Source organism: Atractosteus spatula, chromosome 13 (assembly GCF_055471065.1).
Source record: "Atractosteus spatula isolate fAtrSpa1 chromosome 13, fAtrSpa1.hap1, whole genome shotgun sequence".
Taxonomy (NCBI): Eukaryota; Metazoa; Chordata; class Actinopteri; order Semionotiformes; family Lepisosteidae; genus Atractosteus; species Atractosteus spatula.
In genome coordinates this window covers 40,219,113-40,240,813 of record NC_142718.1, presented here as the reverse complement: position 1 = coordinate 40,240,813, position 21,701 = coordinate 40,219,113, and the positions used below count along the sequence as shown (strand labels likewise).

Below are 21,701 nucleotides of genomic sequence, written 5' to 3'. Positions count from 1 at the left end.
TAATATCAATGTGCTTTTTGTTTGTGGGGATTCTGCATCTTCAGTCTTTCTTCCTAAGCATTATTTATGCTTCAAATCCTTTTAAGATCTGGTTTCATAATCTTAAAGTGTTTGTATTCAGCCTAAACATGACCCAGATGGAGAACGTGGATTTCTGCATTCCAGTGCACAGCCTCCTCTGTGTTTGTTTCGAGTGTTGAAGCACACTGAAACTCACAAATGACCACAAAACACCCTCTCTCTCTGGATCCGATTGGAATCGCTAAATCTCTGAACCCAAAACCAGTTTTTCCAAGCACTGTTTCTACTCCCTGTCCTTTGTCTTGAGTTATGTTTAGTATCCGGCAGGCCACACTTCCCTAGTTTGTAGTTTGAGGATTATTTCAGGAAGGTGACTGTATATCTGCTTCTCTTTATTCCTCCTTTAAAATAGCGTAGCCTCCTGGTCTACATTTTAGGAGGAAACACAGCATGTTTGTGTTGAAGAAAATTCTCCTGTGACAGCAGGACCATGCCCTTGTGGCTGTGTACATGACTGCTGCTTTCAGCTCTCAGTCCAGATCTGGCTTTATTATTTAGAGACTTGTGAAATGTCTGTGTCTGAAGGACTGACCAGCAGACACTGCTTCTTAAATGTGTATTACATGCATGTCCCTATGATGTGTTTTATAGCTGAATGGGGTTGTTCCACATGACAATCTAGTCCTTATCAGAATGAGGCCAGATGAACACGGCCGTTTTGGATTCAATGTGAAGGTACCTCCTTTTTTAACTCTGAGGATTTTTAGATGCAGGTTCTAAATGTAAAGGTGGATGCTTTTAACTGTTTTGCTTTTGTCCGTAGGGTGGTTCTGATCAGAAAATGCCTGTCATTGTGTCTCGAGTGGCGCCGGGAACATCGGTATGTATTGGTTCCCCATACGGGATGAGCTTGATCTTGATCTTCACACAGCCGGGCTGCTGTCGACGCAGCTCTCTAGTGTGTAATGTGCAGCTCTTTCTGTGGACCACCTGCAGAGCAGTGGTAATACTATAAATTAACGTGACACAGAGAAAGCCCTTTTTTACTGCCCAGTGGTCTGTGCTCTCATGCACAGATGAACTGCAGCTCTCCAGTCGTGCTGCAGTTCTGATCTGGTCTGTGTACGGTAAGGAAGCGCACTCCTGTTCATTCTGATATGCCTGCTGTGCCAGTCTGGGTGTGACAGGAGAGTGAGCATTGCTGGCTTATACTCAGAACAGTGTCACGGGCATCTCCTGGCGAGGTACTGAGCTCACGAGGCTAAGAGGAAGCTCAGTTGTCTCCAGTGAAGTCCCCGTGGTGTCTGAATTTTAGGCTTGAGCTGCGCTGTTTGTTACACTGGCTTTTTCTTGCCGGTGTTTGAAATCTGTGGCTTGTAGTGCAGCGGGGATTTAAATCTGCTTTAATATGACATTGCAGCCTCGCGTTATGTGATCTGCTGCACCTTGCCACCGTGTTGATGCAGGCTTGGCTGTTCCTCTCTCCTCCAAATTCCAGGCGGACCTGTGTGTCCCCCGCCTGAACGAAGGCGACCAGGTTGTGCTGATCAACGGCAGGGATATATCGGAGCACACCCACGACCAGGTGGTCATGTTCATCAAGGCCAGCTGCGAGAGCCATTTGGGGGAGCTCATTCTGCTCGTCCGACCCAATGGTAGGTGACCTGGAGTTAACTGGCCATGCCAATTAAAATTTGGAAACTGCAGCCTTCATGCCATAGCTGAGATTGGTAGATTAGTGGAGAACAATACGGTTTTGCTTTTGCTTTTTGCCAAAGCCGTGGGGCTTACCAAGCACTGGCGTTAAGGACTGGCTGGTGGTGGTCTTTTTCCAGCTATCTATGACGTTGTGGAAGAGAAGCTGGAGAATGAGCCGGACTTCCAGTACATCCCAGAGAAGTCCGCCCTGGATCCCACACAGCTGGACGACGATGCCTGGCGAGAATCGATGCTGCAGTTGAAAGAAGGCCTGAGCAACGGCGCTGTCCTAGCTCAGTTTGATGTGAGTCTCTCCTCCATTTCCATCATCGCGCTCGCAGTGCGGAGCTGGATTATTCCGGCGTTTCCACCGTGCCTCACGTCTCCCACGCAGCTCTTCCACCTCCCCTGTCCCGGAATCCCTACTGCCCCTTGCTTTCCTGCAGTCCCAATGCCTCCCTTGCTCTGGGGTGAATCCAGGTGTGTGCAAGCGCCAGGATTGGAACTGCAGACCCTGTGATCAGTCTTCCAGGCTTCGCAATCTAAAGAGCTGTTATCAGCTGCACTGTGCTACTTCACCCCCCTCAAGGATCAGATCCAGTGTTCCCTCTACGCTGTGCTCGCACACAGGTTATAAAATCAGCGCACATAGGAAATTGAACTGCGCACAAAAAATTAAATCCCCCCCAAAAAATATGATGATAAAACAAACTCATTTCAACTCTGTCATTGAAAAATGCTAAATTGACCACATGAGACTGGCTGCGAGAGGCCCAACTTGGCTGTGTGCATTATTATCGCTACTCGATCATCGATATCTCTGCTCTCGCAGTCTCGTACCTCCCTGCTCCTGCTCGCTCCACACTCGCTGAATCGCTGACCCGGTCTTTTGGATCTCCATGCTTCTATGAGGATGACTATATTAACAAAAAACAATTTCAGGTTTACAGTTTTGCATACACTCAGTTTAGCGCATACAAGTTTTTTTCACTGGGGAAAATATTTGCAAAACTTGATATTTTTACGCACACAGGCCATTAAAGAACATTGATCAGATCCCACACACCCTTTGTTAACTTTTTAATTCTACTTGTATACCTGCGGTTCAAACATACAGTATTGTAACTGCTGATTTATCTGTGTTGCATCCTCTTTTAGATTCAGTGTGTAACTTTGTTGGGTCTCTGCTCTGTCCCACTGCTGGTTTAGTCCTCTCTAATGAATAATGCCCTGTGCAACTGTTTTACAGTTACCTGTGAATTAAAAAATTATAGAATGCAAACTTGAAATGAGGTTTGTCCCGGATGAGTTTTTTAGCCAAAGGAATGAACAATGTGGCAGCAAAAAAAAATAGATGTGGTCTGAAGATGTAAATTTCACATTGGATCTGTCTCGTATTCATGTACAAATTAATTTTTAATGCATGCAAGCATCTCTCATCTTAAAGGACTAAATAGTGGAAACTAAGAGCTTCTGGTTTCAGAAGTTACTTTAAGAAAAAAAGACTAGCCAAAGTGCTACTAAGTTTTTAATTCTTCAAAATAGAGATGTGGAAAATAATAAATAGAGATGTGGATAATAATAAAAAAAAGAATTAAGATCCCAGATACAGTGTTTGAAGTATTGGTATACAAAACGTTTCCCACAGTAGGTACGGAAGGCACGTATCTAAATTAAATCCTATTGCTTCCTGTTTTTCATCAGACGGCCTCAACAGTTTCCTGTTTGGGTAAGTTGGTCATGCACTGTTAGTAAAATGTTCTTTGAAGCTAGTACGGTAAAAGCTGCAAAGGATTCTCATGAGCTTTTTGTATTCTAATAAAAGATGTATATTCCACTAAATTAGGCTTGTCTGGGATGATTAGTCATGATTTATGTAAATTCATGAAAAACAGCTGTAGTTGGTTTTGTTTATTCGGTTGCACTGAAGCTGCAGAAATGTTACGTTTGTCTTTCATCTCATTTTTAGCAACTTTACCGGAAAAAGCCTGGAATGACCATGTCTTGTGCCAAATTACCTCAGAACATTTCCAAAAACCGCTACAGAGACATCTCCCCATGTGAGTATGACTGTTCTGATTTTTGTGAGAAATTCTGAGTGTGTTGTGGCACACGCAGGGTAATGCTCTGAACCTTTTGTGTGTTTTAGATGATGCAACACGGGTTATTCTGAAGGGTGCGGATGATTATATCAATGCAAATTACATAAATGTAAGTGTTTTGGACTTTTTCTACATGTCAGCTATGTTAGGTCATTGTAACAAAAGAAAGGTGATCTGATGCTCGCTTAGGAGAGTCTGCGGCATGCGAGCTGTGCCACCTTTCATCAAGCTTCGGCTGTAGTGTCAAGAAGAACATTTCCACCTGTTTTCGGGATTCATTATAGCCTGATCGTCCGAGTCCCTGGTTAAAGAATTGCTAAGACCGAATTACAAAACAACACTTTTCTCCATCGGTACATTGATGGAAAAAAAAACAAACTTTGTCACCAGCCTGCTCACTTGGAACCGATTATTTAACTGTCCTCAGGATCTCTGAAATAGCCCTTCCAACCTCCAGGGGAGAAGGCGAGACAGTTTCACTGGGGATCTTTTGTCTCTTACTGTAGTATCATTTTCCCCCGATAAAGGAAGCTTCTGAACATAAATTAGCCCCTAAATAATCCTCATTCTATTCTGCTTTTATCCCTTCTCAGATGGAGATCCCCTCCTCCAGCATCATTAATCGGTACATCGCCTGCCAGGGTCCTCTGCCCAACACCTGCCCAGATTTCTGGCAGATGACATGGGAACAGGGCTCTTCCATGGTGGTCATGCTGACCACTCAGGTGGAAAGAGGCAGAGTACGTTCTTTTCATTCCCTATCTCTTTCCGTTTCTGTGGTCGTCATAAGGAAAAAAGCTGACTGCATTATTTTATCCTAATAAGACTTTTTTGTAGGGTTTTTGTTAGGCGCTCAAAGGTGTTGTGAAGGTGTGCCTCATGGGCCTGTACTGGGGTCACATGTCCTTGAGTACGATCTGAAAAACCTAAGTATGTGCAGGTAGTTTCATGCAATGCTAGATGTTGGAATGGGTAAGAAATGGAAATTTAACAAAACAGTTGAGGTTATCGTCACATTCCTTTACCCAAACTTGTCTGTTTAATTCGGCCGAGGTTGTGGTGTCAAATAATGGCTGACACTCGATGGAATTCTTTTTAGATCAAGTGTCACCAGTACTGGCCGAATCCTTCTGGGAGTGCGTCTTACGGCAGTTTTCAGATCACCTGTCTCTCTGAAGAAGGGAATGCTGCGTTCCTGGTTAGAGAGATGACTCTCACAAACTCGGAGGTAGGATGCACAGCGACAGACGCGCCTTCTGTCAATTCTTCCTGTTTTCTGCCCCCTCTTGTTGAGGGTGATTATGAGGTTGTCCGCGGTCAGTAATCACCTCCGCTGTCTGTCCTGTCTCCCTGGGCAGAGCAACGAGAGCCGCCACCTGACTCAGATCCAGTACGTGGCCTGGCCGGACCACGGCGTTCCTGACGACTCGACGGATTTCCTGGACTTTGTGAGCCTGGTGCGCCACAAGCGAGCGGGCAAGGACGAGCCCGTGGTGGTGCATTGCAGGTGAGCCCTGAGAGTCGGCCGGCGGCCTGTGCTCCCTTCGGGATTTCCACGGGGAAACCCGTCGTGCAGTCAGTGGGATAGCTCCCTGCCACTGTCGGCACTGCCTGCGTCAGTGAACAGCAGGGAACCTCCATGCGTGCTCTGTTCGTTCGAAATGAAGTTGCACCTCAGAGTCCGTGTCGAGGTGTCGGGCGGGGTCTTCAGTGATCCGACTGGGTGCCGGCGTTGTACCTCGTGAAAGGCCAGATCTTCCAGAAAAGCTTCGTGGTCTGTCCCCATGTGGACGGAGACGTGGAGCGCTTGTGATCGAGTCCTCCAGCCGGGGGCGCTGTCTGCTCAGAGTTACTAGCAGTCATGGCGAAGGGGCGTGATCGTCCCGTTGCTGTAAACAGCTCCCTGTGCCCTCGGCTCCTCCAGCCCTGTGAATACGGCTCTCTTTGGATTCTTCATTTCCGGGGAAATGGCGTTTGGTTTTTATAGATTTTAACTGACTGCATTCTTTTATATCAGTCATTTCTAAACTTCTTGGGTTGTTGCATTTGCATAGTGGGGAGGAATATTCTGACACATCCTTTGAAACTGAGAACCTGCGAAAAACTACTTCATCCGTGCTTTTGCCCCCTTTTATGAAACATTTTGTTTTGTCCACAGTATCGGATATTGATCTGGCATAGCATTTTGAAGTAGTCCAAAGATCAGTTTCAGGTTATGTACTAATATGCATTTTGGCTTGCACATTGCTTTTGTGTGAAGTGTAGCTATATGATTGCATCGGTTTTGTATGGCCATAATGTTCTTATTTATTGGACATTTTTTATTCAGTTAATTTTTCAGGTTGATTTATTTTTCTTTTCAGTGTGTTTTAATTGGATTGGGTACTGAATTATTTTTGTTATTGTCATTATTATGAGATTATTAAGCCCTTCTTTTCACAGGACCATGTCATTAATAGGCTGTGACATGTCAGTGTCAGTGGGTTTTGCGGAGGGGAGTGTGCCCATTTTGTAATTAACCTTGCTGTTTTCCCAGCTCTTAGAATGAAAGCTATAGGTTTTAAAAGCTTAATGACAATTAAAGCTTTCATTTAGCTTAATGCTTGTATGACATAGATTCACATACCCACTGCATACTTGGCTGGTGAATGAGGAAGGGAGTGTCTGCTATTTAAAGAATTGCAGTATTTCTATTACACTGGTTAGGAATTGAACCACCACAACTGTAATTAAATCTTACCACAATCACATGATTTGCCTGTAATACAGAATATGATCTCTATATTTGGTAATGATTATGATTAATGAGATGTGGTCTAAACTGGGTACTAGTTATTTTAAGATTTATTTCAGTGGATACTTTCCTAAAATCACAAAAGAGAGCTTTTTTCATTCATCTGCAAGACAAGGATTGTCGTTGTAATCATTGGTATACTTTAATCATTATTGTAAGTGTAGCTTTTTTAATGTACAGTAAATGCACCATCATCTGTAAATATAGTAATCAAATCTATATTTTAATTTTGGTCCAGTAATGTTTAAAATTGTGCATAATAGATTGCGTGTCCAACAGGATGTGCCTTATTCCTTGCTGGTAATGTCATGTCCTAGGAACACTTGCCCTCTACTTGCAGTACAAATACAACTTCAGGGTGTGAAGCCATAGGTGATTGTGGCTGGACATGTGGTTCTGAAGAAGTTCAAGTAAGCGACTGTGTCAGCAGGCGTAGGCTGCAAAGGAACAAGGAAAGGTTTATTCCCTGCTGGAAAGGGAAGAGATACAGCGTTTCGGCTGTGGAGCCTCCTTCAGGTGTGGGGGAGAGAGGAAACTCGGCAGCTGATACAGCAGGGAGAACAAACGCTGGGAGCAGGAGAGGAGCAGTATCAACACTCAGGTGGTGTGAGGTCAAGAGAGGTGTGAGGTCAAAACCTGCAGATGAATGGAGAGGATTAGAAGGAAACGAGTCCGTTATTGAGGGAAGGGGGGAGGTTGTATTGAAGGATGTATTAAAGGTATGAAGGGATCCAGCGGCTGCACAAGATCCATTCCCTTTGAAGAATTCTCCAGTCTTGTCTGGGGCGGAGTGGTGGCTCTGTGGCTCAGGATCTGCGCCTGTGTCTGGAAGGTTGCTGGTTCATATCCTGTGGCCGGCAGAGGAATCCTACTCCGTTGGGCCCCTGAGCAAGGCCCCTAACCCCAGCTCCAGGGGCGCCGTATAAATGGCTGACCCTGCACTCTGACCCCAAGCTTCTCTCCCTGTCTGTGTGTCTCATGGAGAGCAAGCTGGGGTCTGTGAAAAGATAAATTCCTAATGCAAGAAATTGTATATGGCCAATAAAGTGATCTTAATCTTAATCGTATAGTGAGTCGTTCTGCTCACGTCCTGCCTGTAGAGAATATAGGAGGTTTTCGGCATGTCCTTGTTCTTCCAGGATATCTATATTTAAATTGATTTGTTTGTAAATTACATGGGTCAGTCACATCCCACCCATTCAGTGAAATTTCTGCAGAGTTTTTCCGATATTCCGAGCACTACTCTCTTCTCCCTTGTGTGTCTTCCAGCGCGGGGATAGGCCGGACCGGAGTGCTCATCACCATGGAAACAGCTATGTGCTTGATCGAATGCAACCAGCCTGTCTATCCCTTAGACGTTGTCAGAACAATGAGAGATCAAAGGGCTATGATGATTCAAACCCCTGTAAGTATGGCATTTCCCCCCGCAGTGATCTTTGTTGAGTAACTGTGAAATGTTATTTTTCTAAACTCTCATAAGAGGTTTTGAAGCTCAGGACAGATAGCTTTAGGATGAAAAGTAAAATTGATTTTTTAAAAGTTACTTAATTATTGTTTAATTCTTCAAAATTTGAGCATTTCTTTTCGATACCACCTGGGAACAATTTTTGTGAACCAAATAAAAATGACAGTTTTCTTCAGGTAAAAAAAAAACATGTATTGTAATGCTTATTACACATCTCTTCCACCTTCTAAGCTGATGAATAGATAAGTTCTATAAAATAGATACGATTATTATAGACAAGCTTTTAAGTCTTTATTGTGTGTCATCATTTGACACGAAACAGTCACCACAGCCATAGTATAAGACTCAACATTTTTAATATTTCGATTCTGGGAGCTACAGTTTGTGAGTTCCACGATGAAGAAAGGTTAAAAATAAGCAGCGGTTATTTTTGTGAATTTGAGTGATTATCTTTCATAAATACCCAGCAGTGTGCAGACTCCATCAGTAGATTTAAAAAGAGAGCAAGCAATGCCTGACGCAAGACCTGGTTCCAGTGTATCGTATATGGACATGCAGACACTCGGTTACACTCACAAACCCTCACCGTGCATCTCCTGCTCTTTCTGTGCTGTTTTTCAGAGCCAGTACAGGTTTGTCTGTGAAGCTATCTTAAGGGTATATGAAGAAGGCCTGGTGAAACCGTTCAAGTCAACACTGTACAAGTAACCCAAGGGGGAAGATGTTTTAATCTGGAAGGCTGTGGAGTTCGCTTTGCTGTCGGAACTCCGGGGCAGATTTTCACAGGAAACGATCAAGAAGGAAATCAAGTCGAAATGGCCACTTGGGAGCTGGAACTTTTGAGAAAACTTAGCACTGTTGCACTTTATGTTGGGGGAGAAAAAAAAAACAAATCGCAGAAGACTTAATGTTTTTGGTGAAAAATTGAAATATTTTGCTTCTTTCTAAGATGATAGGTACTTTAAGGAAAGTGAGTGTTCAGGGTAGAGAGCATATGGAGTTTTGCTGTAGTGCCATAACATGAACATAGACCTTCTCAATAAGCATTTAACTTACGTGGAATAGTTGCCATTGCACAGGGTTAAAAATGAGTCACTATGCTTGAAATTCATCATAAATCTATCAGAGTGATATTCCTTTTTTATTGCAATCCCTTATTTACAGTACTTCTCAGTTTTAATTTTAGTTTGTGTCAACCAATTGTACTAAATCAAGATGTATCTGGAATCTTGTTTTTCCCTGTAGGCCCGCTAACAGATCCGTTCGAATGAATGCACAGTTACTGCGGTTAATATCCTGTTAGTCTTCTGTGGGAGAATTTGCTTCATTTTAGGTCCTATTTAATTTTTTTAGTGAAAAACAGGCTCAGATGTTCTGACAATAGGTACTAGGTGCTGGAAAGGGGAAAGCAGTTTTATTGGTGAGGCTTTATGTACATTGTACCTTCAGTGGACTAGTAGGTAATGCCGCTCTGATAGAGAGAAAACTGCTGGAAAATTATTCTTTGTAGCAGAATGATATCGTTTCCAGCTTTATACCTGCCTGTAATATAAATAACTGCTTTGCCTAACAAGAAGAGTCTCTTTGGTACGCTGCTGTCTGAAATCTCTGCCTTTAAACAGGTGGGCATTTAAAATGGAGAAACTGACACCTGACTAAGGCTTTTCAGTTCAAACCTTTGTTGGGATTTTTGTTTCTTTTTGTTAGGATTTTATTCAAGAATGTAGGGAACAAAACTGTAATAAAGACCCTTTTCATTTCATCAGCCGACTTGTCAGGATGGTGTTAAAACTTGAGCAATTGTAATAAAGGCTTTAGCCAGGTTTCCATACAGAGCATCTCCTGCTAGATTTCATCTCTTCCAGTGGCTTCTTTTTACAGTACCCTTAAACGGTGTTAAAAATAGCATTTTTCCTCTTAAGTAACTGTATGGTGTTTTCCCAGTAGACTTTTAATTTGAGGTTTTTATTTTATGGGGAGGAGTATGTGTGTCATGGTTTTACAATGCTTGTACAGTCAATTAGTCTCCATAGGTGGTGCTCTAGTCCATGTGATAGAACCAGTTTAAAATGCTAGATTGTGTTGGAACCTTTAAGCGTACATTATAATTAATTTCTTTAACCCTATCAAATATGTTTTGAATAAACGACTCTTTAATAGTTCTTAAGCATTATTCTAAACAAATTCGACACCTTAAATTGTCAGTGCATTTCTGTGCAGCTTCCATTCTGCATTGCATGTACAATTGTCCTTTTTCACCCAGTCCTGGTGTTGTCAGCAGTGCTTCTATGAGATTTGTACACGTGTGTGCGTGATTATTGAACATTTCATTTGACCTCTACAGTGTCATTATATATACAGTAGGTGATTGGAAATGCCAGCAGCAACAAGCTTGGCTGTGAACAATCAAAACTATTTTTTTCATTTGTTTACATGCCCTAACATAATTTCAAGAAGTGTTTTTTTCCAGTATTAATTCTCTCGCATTAAGGCTTAGGTGTGCCACTCAGTAACTCAAGGGAAAATGCCCTTCCATCTTTTCTGTGCAGTGCATGTGGATGACAGTGGCATCAGCTGTTTTTTTTTCCAGTAGTGGAACAGCAGTACTTTATTTTCATAGTAGATGTTCAGCAGGTTTTTATGTGTAGCGTAGTTTTGTAGCGATAAAGCTCCTCCTTCACCTGCTGCAGTTTCCCTTCAAGACTGATAAGCCTTGGCTGATCAGGGCACATCAGGCCTCTTCTGAGTCTCTGGTCAGTTAAACATTCTTGCTGACAAGTCCTGACCCTTGTGAGACTCTTTAAGAGTTAGCAAGTTGAAGCTTAACCAATTTCTATCACCTGTCGAAAATTTCTCAGTATTTATGTAAAAACCTATAAATAAAACTTGAATATTGTTTTAAAAAATCAGGACTGGGTTATGGACAATTTGATTTAAAATACCTTTGACTGTCCTGCAAGTTTTGTTTGACAAAACAAGGTGTTGTAATAGCATAACCTGTATATTTAGGTTATTCTGGAATTCTGGAGGGTGGGATGCATTTTTGTAAAAGAACTGCCTTGGTCTTTGTGGGAATGGACAGTACTTTGCTGCAGACTTTGTAGCCTTAATGCTGCTTGGTAAGAGAGAAGAGTGATACAGTTGTATCATTGTTTGCTAAAACACATGTAGAAGAAGCTGAAATCTGTAGTGCCACACTTTGATTTTGTGTACATAAATTAGACATTGTAAATACCTTGCTGTATATTAAGATCTTTAAAATGAGAAGGAAGATGACATGCGTTTAAATATTTTTGTAAAACAAAAAAATTGCAATTACTAAGCCGTTTTTCCACATCAACAAAGGAGGGAAAAAAACACATTGGGCCACATCTCAGAAGTTTTACATTGACTTAAAATGCTGTCTGTTAATCAGGATCTCTGTAGGAAAGAATGTACCTGTATTTAATGAATGCATGTCACTGGAACATTGAATGAAAAGAGCCCAGCAAGTCACAGATTTCACATTTGATTTTGTCAAAGCCAGCAGTTTATTATTAAGTACATTTTATTGCAATTCATGATTAAGGAGCGATGGTTGAAACTGGTAAATGTCTCCCAACCACAAGTCAGGCCCATTGTGCAGAAAATAAACTCGTGTCATTTAGGGTTGCAGTCAAGTTATTTCAGTTTGAACATCGCTGCACCTTACGAAGGCTCAAGCAGAGATTTCCTTCTCAAGCTTTGAATTTGAATGGAAAAAACTAAATTTCAGTATTTTATTGTGGCCAGGAAATTAAAGAGGGATTGCAGGTGGTGTGAAATGGAAGTATTTTACTTCTGAACAATTTCTGACTCTTTTGGTATTCTCTGTTACCTGCTTATATTTCGACTAAATTAATTTTGTATTGAAGTAGTGTAAACAAACTCATGAGTAATAGTATTAATCTGTTATCCCTTATTTTATGTTCATTCTTGTATTAGAACGGGTAACACGAGAAACTGATAACTAGAAAATGTACAGTAAATATTTTGTAATAGGATTTTAATCAGAAATTAAATATTTTGAACAATTAAATCGTGCAAAGTACTTAAGATAATTTGACATCTTATTTTTGTTTTTCTGAAGTTTAATAAAGTATTTTATGAAAAGAAAGTAACTGAAAAGTAAGGTGGTTGGTGCTTTTTTTCATTTTGCCTCTAGTGAATTTTGCCACTGATGCAAAACTAACTTATAGGCAAGATGTGCACTTAACAGTCATCAGTGCAACATTCAGAGATGCAGTATACAAAGGATAAGATAACTGTGTTCCTAATATTTCCTTTCTGAGATAGTTAATATCTTAATGTATAATTACATAGATCTGAGAAGATTTTGGAGTTCTTTCAGTACTAACAAACCAATATACAGTACCTTGTATTTTTTTAAGAGTAGTTCTAAGGCTGGTTTTGCCAAAACTCATGTGTTGAGTTCCTCACTCCTGAAGTCTCATGCTAAGGTATGATTACCTTCTTTCTAGGGGGTGCAGATTGCTTTAAATCAGTTTAAGTTATTAAATTTATTGAATTATTGTCTCTTAAGCAGATGTTTACAAACGTCATTTATACCACATGTTAAAGGTTATGGTGAATGGGTACCACATACATTTGAAAGACAGTTGAGTGATTCGAGTACACCTTGCCTAGATCAGCTCACAAAGAAGTAGGTCTTCACATTTGAATTGGTGACAGAATATTATGATAATTGTATTCCTTATAAAAATGTTTTCTAAATCTGCACAACTGTGGTATAAATAGGCTTCATAAATGTCTGCTTAGGGTATACTTAAATATTGTGAAAATCTCTGTTCTTTACTGACAGTCTATAGAAGGATATAAAGCTGTTTACTTGTATCATGCTGTACAAAAACTGAATGTATCAATCTGACGTGAAAAAATTCACAAGGTAAAGTAATGACTGTTGGACTTTAAGGAAAAATATTTTTTCATACCATTTGTAAAAAGAAAAGTTTGTAACACTTCCATATATATATACATTTGTATGTGTGTGTGTATATATACACATACATGAAGGTTTAAGGCTCAAGTGTTTTCATTGTAAATAAGAGCAATATTATAAATATTGTGAATTTAGTGCCAATGTTCTGTAAAGTTTAAAGTCTTTATTTCTGCTCAGAAATTGAAGTATGCTAGTTTGTTGTCAATTTCAAGATTTCTTCCAATACTCCTTTGCTGTTTTTTTTTGTTAAGGTCTGTGGAACGTTTGCGAATGGTATTTAAAAGATAATTTCACTTTGTGTTTGAAATTGGCAGTGTGCATTATGTAAAAAAGAATTCATTTTGCCACCCACTAGTGAATTTTGAAAAATCATTGTGGGTCGCAGTGGATATTAAAAAGCATCAGTAAATTTTTGGTAAATTGCTGTACAAACGTGTCTTACTTGAGTATTAACACGACTGTAGTTGTCAGGCTGGAATTGATGGTGGTCTTATAACACCTGATAAATAGTTACTGGACTTTAGACAGGAACAAACTGTTTTAATTCAACAAGATTCTCATACTAGAAAATGTCTCATTCTTATCTTTGCATTTAATAATGCATGAATTTTCTTTGAAATCACAACAGTAACATGCACGGTGCACCCTGTTGGTGTCTGGATGCGTGCATTTTCTTATTCTCTTATTTCTGCTGCTTCTAAGTTATTGGCTGGTGATCCCTGGCGTTTCTGGGATCTCCTAATTAAGATGTCAAGGGGGAAGAGCTGTGTTCGCAAACGAGCTGCGAGGGAACACGTCGGAGTTGCCCATTCCGTTTCCCACTCGATTGCTTCATATTTCCGCTCCCCCTCCTGTATGTACACACCCGACAGCAGCTCTGCGGCCAGATCGTTGTCGTTTTCTTCGTGTACTCCGTGGAATTAACCTCCTCGTTCTTGCTCTTCTCACCTACGACCTTAGTACAAATGCCAGTGTCTGCGTCTCGTTTCCAGGGCCCTGCGGAAACGGGGCTCTTCGCACGGATGTGCGGCTCTGGCTCCGGTTGAGGTCCGAGCTGGGCGGGCTGAGTCCGATGCCCAGGAAAGACCTCCCGCCTCGCTGTGCCCAGGCAGGCAACATCCGAAACCCCCTCGGCTCCCAGTTCACAAAGCTGGCGATCCTCTCATCTTTCGGTGAATACCGATTGCGTCTTTTAAAAGCACCTTACGTCCAGTTGTTGAAGGGTTTAAGGTGGATTTTTTTGTTCACGCCATTTTTTCCCCTCTCACACAGGAGACTAACTGCAGGTCTGGTTCAGGGAGGAAGAAAAACCGACTCTGGTTGCTTGTTTAGAATTCTCTTCTTCTGTAGAAGGTCAGGCTGTTCCCTTCTCCGGATGACCCTTTACATCCCTATGACGAGTAGCACCTCCTTTTATATGCACAGGGATGTCAGGTTTTCTCCACAGTGTTGGAGGTGATATCTCCTGGAGAAGACGTGCAGCAGGTGGACACTTCTGATGAACAGACTAACCAGTGTGAAACTAAATAAAATCTGAGAACAAATAAGTGAACTAAATGAATGGTATTTTTTATGTGACAGCACTATAACATTCTGCCTAAAATGCCAGTGTAGTATTATACATATAAATTGCTTTCCCTGGCATTTTTCTATTGGTGGAGATAGTCGGGTGAGTGCCGTTTTAAGTAAATCTAAGTAATTTTATATGTAGAGCCTTTAAAACCAGTCATCCCAAAATGCTTTACAATGCAGTACATAACATGCACAATACACAGAAGAAAATTACACAACCATGAAAATGCAGATAAAGAAGATAAGCACTGGGATATAATGCCTTTCTGAGAAAGGGTCGTCAAGCTAGACTTAAAAACACTTAATGTGGCCGATCCCTTCAGGTGGTGTTCCAGAACCCTGAGGAACAAAATGTTGCCCATCACCCCCAGAGTGCAGAGGAGCAGAGGGACCCCCCCAGGAGACCTGAATCAGCCGAGCTATAATTGCATGGAGAGGGATAATCCCATATCGGCCAGATACATGGGCTTATGCGCAGAGCTGTGAACATGATGGATTGTCGATGCAAACCCTGACGGGAAACCAGGGCAGGGGGTCCAAGACAGGAGTGATACTCCACCCTCGATGTGCGGTAGCAGAAAAACACACCATTGGCTTTATCAAAATAAGGTGCATGCATCAAAAATAACAGGCAATTCGAAATGTGTATGAAAAAATGAATTATACAGTTGAAGTTTGGCCTCTCACATGACGCTGACTGAAACAAGAAGGCCTGTGTTAATTAGGATGACGGGTCTGGTATTTTTCCTGATTGTAACTGCGGTGAAGAGTGCAGGTATAAATTAATTCTTCAATTTGTTTGTCTGCAGATGCATTTCTGAAATGATTCTTTCCCAATTTTCACCGAAAGTATTCAAATCATGTTTAATATCTGGTGTAAAGATTTCATCTTCCAAATATTTTTAACCATTAAAATTTTAAACCATTTTATAGCTTATGCGACACTCTAACACCTGTCTAGCCTGATAGAATTTATCAAAGTACTAGAATTAACATTTCCCTTGTAATACTCCAACATACCATAAGGTGGACATCTCCTACAGTTGAAAACGATTGTACAGCATTCAGAAGTGGTAACTGGTTTTTAAACGAGTCACATTCTCTGAAAAAACACTCACACTTGAGAACACCTGTTCAACGTGAGTTTTTAGTTGTTACTGCTTGCACTCATGGAGATTTTTAGGATTGAGGTGAAGCCTGCGGGGGAACAAATTGAGGTTAATTCCAAACTAAAAACACAACCTGTCAGAGGTGGTCACGAGTTGTTTCGTTCCTTTTCTTGTGTGAAATTAACTTCTACTTGTGCCCTTGTGGAACTTCCCTTAGCAAAAAAATAAAATTAAAATTCATATAAGGTGAGGGTGTGTATGGGTACTCTAGCTATTTTGTTAACAGAATGTGGCAACCAGGGATCACTCATTAAGTACATAACAGGCTAAATTGGTCCTTCAGCCTTGCTAAACACCCAGGAGCTGAGCAAGGCTCTGTTCTGCTTAAGGCCTGGTCATCCTCCCTGTGTTCCCCAGAGCTGCAGGCACTGCTCATCAGTATGCAGTTGCCTCTCCACACCTTTAAAGCAGTGCTGGATTTCCCATTGGGCAATGCAGGCACAGAGCCTAGGGCCTACAAAGAAGGGAAACACTAGTGACTAACTAAAAACAAGCTGAAACAACATGCCTGCGATTGACTCTCGGTGCTCCAGATCAATAATCATACGCTACTGTATGTAGCGGCTGTTCTAGAAACCAGAAGTATGGAAGTGATGGTCGCTCGATCCATCAATTACGTGGTTTAGCATTTGAATAGTTTAAAGTGCATCATGTCAATCGATGTCATTCAGCTGGCGTTTACATCTCTTTCTGCACATTTCGGAGTGAAAGTGCCGAGGGCCTACGAACACTCAAATCCGGCCCTGCTTTAAAGTAATGAGAGCAGGGCTCCAGGAAAGCTGTGGCCAGCTACTTTGTGTGACTGCATATTTTCCAGCTTGCGTTACAGACCTGCATGCCCTACTTATGTCACACTGTTCCTCTACTTTAATGCTCTGGCTGTGAACTGACACACATAGCCAGCAGTCTGAGACGGAGGCCGCACTTTTGTGCAGCCTTCTCATTTGAACTGAATATAACTCCCAGCGGCTGTTGTGTGATCCCTGCAAAACTTTATTGTCATTGCTGCTCTCTTAGTCTGGTCTTGGACTGCACACCAGTCAGCCTCTGAGACAGCAACGTTGTCGGCCATGTCTCTGGGTCACCTCAAGTTGCCTGACTCAACGATCAGATTCTGTTAGAGTCCACCCACTGGCCCGGTGGCGCTGACAGCCCTGGGGTCAATTCAGGATCAGGCACTATACGTTACAGGATAAGACGTAAGAAAAAGTCTAGAAACGACGAAAGTCTACAAAGCCGTGGGGTTGCTTTAGTTTTTAACTGAGCCGAGAATCTCATGCAGACGTTTTACGCCAGGATATCGGATTCAGTCGCTGGCTGGGTAGCTTGCTGGGCTGTAGCATCGGGTTCAGAAGCATTTACACCTCCCTGCTGGCAGTCACCTTCACATCTTTAGGGTGCTTCTTATTTAATAGGGTAGCGTTTGACATGCAGGGGAAATTACGGAGAGTAAATCTAACGAACCTTTGCAGTATAATTCAAATAAAAAAAAGAAAGCGAGGGAATTATATTCAATAGACAGATCTAAATTCTCAGTTTTCCACATGGTATGCATCAATCGTGTCGTACTGTCTGTATGTATCGTATTTTCGTTTTTCCATTGTCCATTGCTTCGCTATATTTTTATTCTGTTTTTAAATTTGAAAACTGTCCTTATTAATTCCAGAAACCGACCAATCAAACGGGAGTCTGCTCAAGACCCCTACTCTCCAAATGTTACAATGAGTGTTTTAAAGGCACAATTCTTTCGTTGAAATAATCCACCTGGCGCAGGGCGCTGGCGACGGTAATAACATCACCCCACAGGGATTTGTTCTTTGGCAACACTGCAACACTGCGACTTTAAGGGCGGCTGACGTTGTCCCTTTAAATGCAAATCCAGTTTCTTGAGGAATTATGTTGACGCCATTTCCTCTGGGAGAAATTCGGTATGCTCCCGTTTTAGAGGCGCTATGATTTTCTTCCCCTCCTCCTCCTCCTCCCTCCCCCCGGAAAAAAAAAGAAACTCGCGTAATTCTCGATGTAATATAGTGGAGAAAAGTGCTCCTTGAGTTGTTTTTCGCTGTTTAATGCTGGAAATACATGGTTTCGCACCTGGGTCGCCGGGGAGTCTGCTGTTCGCTGGTGGGATTGTATCCCGCTTTTGTCTGAGGATCTGGGATCAACAAGTGGGAAGCGGGCTGCCGGGAGTCTGACACACTTCCCGACCTCGGGCATCGGATCTGGGAGACGCGCAGGAGACCGAGCAAACCCAGGTAGACCTCTCTGTCGTGATACATGCGAACTCAGACCTCTCTCTGTCGCGATATGTGTAAACCCGGGTTACACCTCTCTCTGTCGTGATATACGTAATCCCAGGTAGACCTCTCTCTGTCGTGATATTTTTGAACTCGGGGGTTTTTCTGGCGTGATATTTGTCAACCCAGGCGGATCTCTTTTTGTCGTTATATATGTAAACGCGAGTTACACCTCTCTCTGTCGTGATGTAAGTTCGGGGTAGATTTGTAAGTCGTGAAACCGAAGTGCAGTTGCTCCCGCATTTGATTTCAAAGACTGTCACCGGTCTTTGAGCCGGAGGTATTAAAACACAAATATTTATTTGATCGTAACAAGGAAGCTGTGAGTTTTGCTGTGTCGATATCAGCCCGCCTGTCTCTGTTTGCCACTTCAGTCGCGCCGACAGCCCGCAGGAGAACTTCGCTTCAGGACGCCTGTGAGGAAGGTTACTCTTTTCGAGAAGAGTATCGAGTTGTGCATCTTTCATGTTAAACATCTGCGTAACTTTCACAGCTACATTTATTGAGTGCCCGCTTCGCTGTGATAACGAGGCGTTTCTGAGAGCAACCTCGAGGTTTTCTGTAAGGACACATTATTACTTTGGAAATGAAATGTGGTTGGTTTTAGTTCGGAATGAGTTTCTATTGTCGAAACGTTAGAAATTCCAGCAAGTTTTCTGACGGTACTGGGAAGCCGGCCGTTTTATTGCCTTGTCCATCGTTTAACACTTGTAAGTATTTTGACGCGTTTTTGGGATTGAGGGAGATGCGGTTGATTTAATCCCGTTCTTGCGTCTTTAATCACCACTCCTATGTGAAGTACAGTACCTCTGATTTCGTGGCCAGGCCTTGTGTGTAGTGTAGTGTTTATGTTTCTAATTAATGCAGTTTGGAACGCAATACCAGTATTAAAACCAACCCTTAGTCCATTCGTCGCTTTTGATTTTTTTACGGTAGCATAATTACCGATGTATTTATAGTTTAGACTCGAAAGATGGGAAAATAAAAGCCTGCAGTACCAGACACCTTCCCCAGCTTTCCCTGTTAACAGGTTTCCCGAGTGAATTCCTCCTGAGACTCTCGTGAGGCAGGACGTGGAACCGGGGAAATGGTCTCACAAGTTTGCCGTCTCAGAGGTTAGAGAGTGCGGGGCTGGTGTGCTCGGTCAGGCCCAGTCGGATTTCCCCACACACGGATCACAGCCCGCAACCAAGAGAGTCTGGGCGCTACAGCTGTGCTGGGGTCTGGCCAGCTGTTGGAAATGAGCACCAGTGCGTGGTGCCTGAACCCCATCTACACAGGCCTGGATTAATGATGCTGCTCTCTGATGACTTTGCACACAGAAGACTGAAAGTAATTTCATCAGCTCCCGAATTCGTCTTCTCTTTTCACCTTGAAACATGTCCTCCTTCTAACTATGTGCTTGATACGACAAACTGGCCGATTCTTGTGAACCCAGGTAGCTCTCTTTTTGTTGCAGGCTTTTTTTGTGTGGATAAGTTCCTTTTTTCAGTGCAAAGAGGAATTGTTTAATAATGCCCACTTCACTGTAAGCGACCACACAGAACAGAAAGCAAGACAGTTTGCCAGTTAACCCAGTTTGTGGTCTGTTATTTGAGCTCATTTGTTGAGTTGCTGCTGAGGCCGTAGTGTGAACCTGGCTGATTGCATTGGCCTGCTTTCTGCCGTTTTGCTGTTGTTTTGTCGGTAATGTAGTACGGTCTTCTTAAAACATCCTTCCATTTTCTAACCACTTTATCCGGTTCAGGGTCGTGGGGGAGTAGGAGCCTGTCCCAGTAAGCAACTGGTGCAAAGCAGGGTACAACTTGGAAGGGACGCCAGTCCGTCGCAGGGAACACATACGCACACTCACACCAGGCACGATTTTCCCAAAGAAGCCAGATATGGCCAGTTTGTCTATGGACTGTGGGAGGAAACCCTGGGAGGACAGGGAGAACATACAAACTCCACACAGACAGCACCCCAGGAACAGAGCCCAGGGCTGTGAGGCAGCAGTGCTGACCTCTGCTCCACCCTCTTGCTAAAACAACACTAGCAAAAAAAATCACCCTTCACTTTTTGTAAAGATGTTATAACAAGGAAGAGGTGACCGCAGTTGTTCCACTTCACACAGCCTGATCAGATGTCTGCAGCCAAGCAAGGTGGGGCCTGGTCAGCACTGGGAGACGTCTCGCTGTAGCTTACAGGTTACTGCTGTGAGTGGAGTTTGTGGACCAGTAGGTGGTGCTCTTCTCTCTGGAGCAGGATTGCCCAAGAAATGCCCCCGTATGGTCACAGGGGGCAGTGTCTTGTAATGGGTTTTTGGCCGAGATTTAAAAAAGGAAGCCCTAGCTCCCGAGTCAGTAGACATCTCATGGCACCTCTCACAAGAGCATGAGTGTTGTCCCGTGTCTGAGTTCCACTCCGGGTGTTTCGTCCTCCTTGAACCCTCGGCTCGAGTGAAGTGGGGCAGCAGCTGCTCCCTTGTCCGCCTGCTCTGCTGAGTGGTGGGGCGGCCGGTGCAGGTTAGCCGCTGCCTGTCGCCTGAGTGGGGGGCCCCCCTTCAGTCGTGGTTGCAGTGGGGTTCTCCTTCTCTGGGAAGAAATGCTCCATATACCCGCAAATAATTTCTGAGCATTCTGGGAGTGAAAGTTGGCTTCATTAGAGTGACTTGCCAATCCATCTGTCTATCCTGAAAAAGTGGGGTTTTCCTGGTTATGGCCACTACGGCACGGAAGCCGTCCTGGAAGCAGGTGGGGCTGACGCTGGGCAGGAGGCTGGTCCGTTGCAGGAACGGCGGCACTCAAGGGTGATTTCCAGGACCCAGCGCTCCCAACTGGAGCGAACCTATGCAAATATGGAGGGGAACATGCAGACTCCCCCGTCTGGAACCCTACCCAGGAAGAAATTTTTCATGTCTTTTCCAGCAATGAGAATTAAGCTGGGGAAAAACGTTTGTCACAGATGTTCGAAGGGTGGGTGGGTGGTGCATTGCTGGATAAAAGTGACAAGTTGTTGCCTTTTTTTTGGGTCTGTGTTTGGGAGGTGTGGCTCGGCTCGGCTCAAGGGGTCCCGGGGAGTGACTGCGGTCTGTCGTCTTGCTTCCTGGCAGGACCCCGCCGGCCCTCACGATGCTGCGCTTCCTGCGCCGGACGCTGGGGCGGCGGTCCATGCGCAAGCATGCGGAAAAGGAGCGCCTGAGGGAGGCCCAGAGAGCCAGCACCCACATCCCAGCCGCCGGCGACGCCAAGTCCGTCATCACCTGCCGGGTGTCCCTGCTGGACGGCACCGACGTGAGCGTGGACCTGCCGGTAAGAGACCCCGGCATCGCGGTTTGAGTCAATCCCACGCCGCCCTTCCCGCCGAGCCCCACAGCCGGCCACAGTTCGCGCTCGTCGGCAGGCGGAAACGCTGAACGTTTTGAAGACGCGCACGAGCTGCCCGCCGATAACTTACAGGGAGAGACTCGTGGACCCTGAGAACATCTTTACGCTCTGGAGTAAAGAGAGGCAACTGTTCCCCTCTGTACTTCTGCCAGTAAGAAGTATGATATGAAGGTCTGTTAAGAACAATTTTATCAAAGCAAACGCGACCCTTGCAGGTTTCGGGGCAGTCTTGCGGTCTGG

At 43.5% G+C, this 21,701-nt stretch overlaps 2 protein-coding genes across 9 annotated transcripts in view; both read left to right on the top strand.

The window, feature by feature from the left end:
• Positions 1-12,215, top strand: part of ptpn4a (protein tyrosine phosphatase non-receptor type 4a) — a 60,526-nt gene extending 48,311 nt beyond the window's left edge. For all 7 annotated transcript variants that reach the window (XM_088930364.1, XM_088930363.1, XM_088930361.1 and 4 more), the window contains 11 exons: positions 673-756; positions 845-901; positions 1,520-1,676; positions 1,857-2,023; positions 3,689-3,779; positions 3,869-3,930; positions 4,415-4,561; positions 4,921-5,049; positions 5,180-5,328; positions 7,885-8,020; positions 8,702-12,215. In XM_088930364.1, coding sequence (XP_088786490.1) covers positions 673-756; positions 845-901; positions 1,520-1,676; positions 1,857-2,023; positions 3,689-3,779; positions 3,869-3,930; positions 4,415-4,561; positions 4,921-5,049; positions 5,180-5,328; positions 7,885-8,020; positions 8,702-8,788 — 1,266 coding nt within the window. In that variant the 3' untranslated portion in view covers positions 8,789-12,215. The remainder of the gene's footprint in view (positions 1-672; positions 757-844; positions 902-1,519; positions 1,677-1,856; positions 2,024-3,688; positions 3,780-3,868; positions 3,931-4,414; positions 4,562-4,920; positions 5,050-5,179; positions 5,329-7,884; positions 8,021-8,701) is intronic.
• Positions 12,216-17,742: 5,527 nt separating this feature from the next.
• Positions 17,743-21,701, top strand: part of epb41l5 (erythrocyte membrane protein band 4.1 like 5) — a 41,435-nt gene continuing 37,476 nt past the window's right edge. For both annotated transcript variants that reach the window (XM_088930627.1, XM_088930626.1), the window contains exons 1-2: positions 17,743-18,054; positions 21,188-21,386. In XM_088930627.1, coding sequence (XP_088786753.1) covers positions 21,207-21,386 — 180 coding nt within the window. In that variant the 5' untranslated portion in view covers positions 17,743-18,054; positions 21,188-21,206. The remainder of the gene's footprint in view (positions 18,055-21,187; positions 21,387-21,701) is intronic.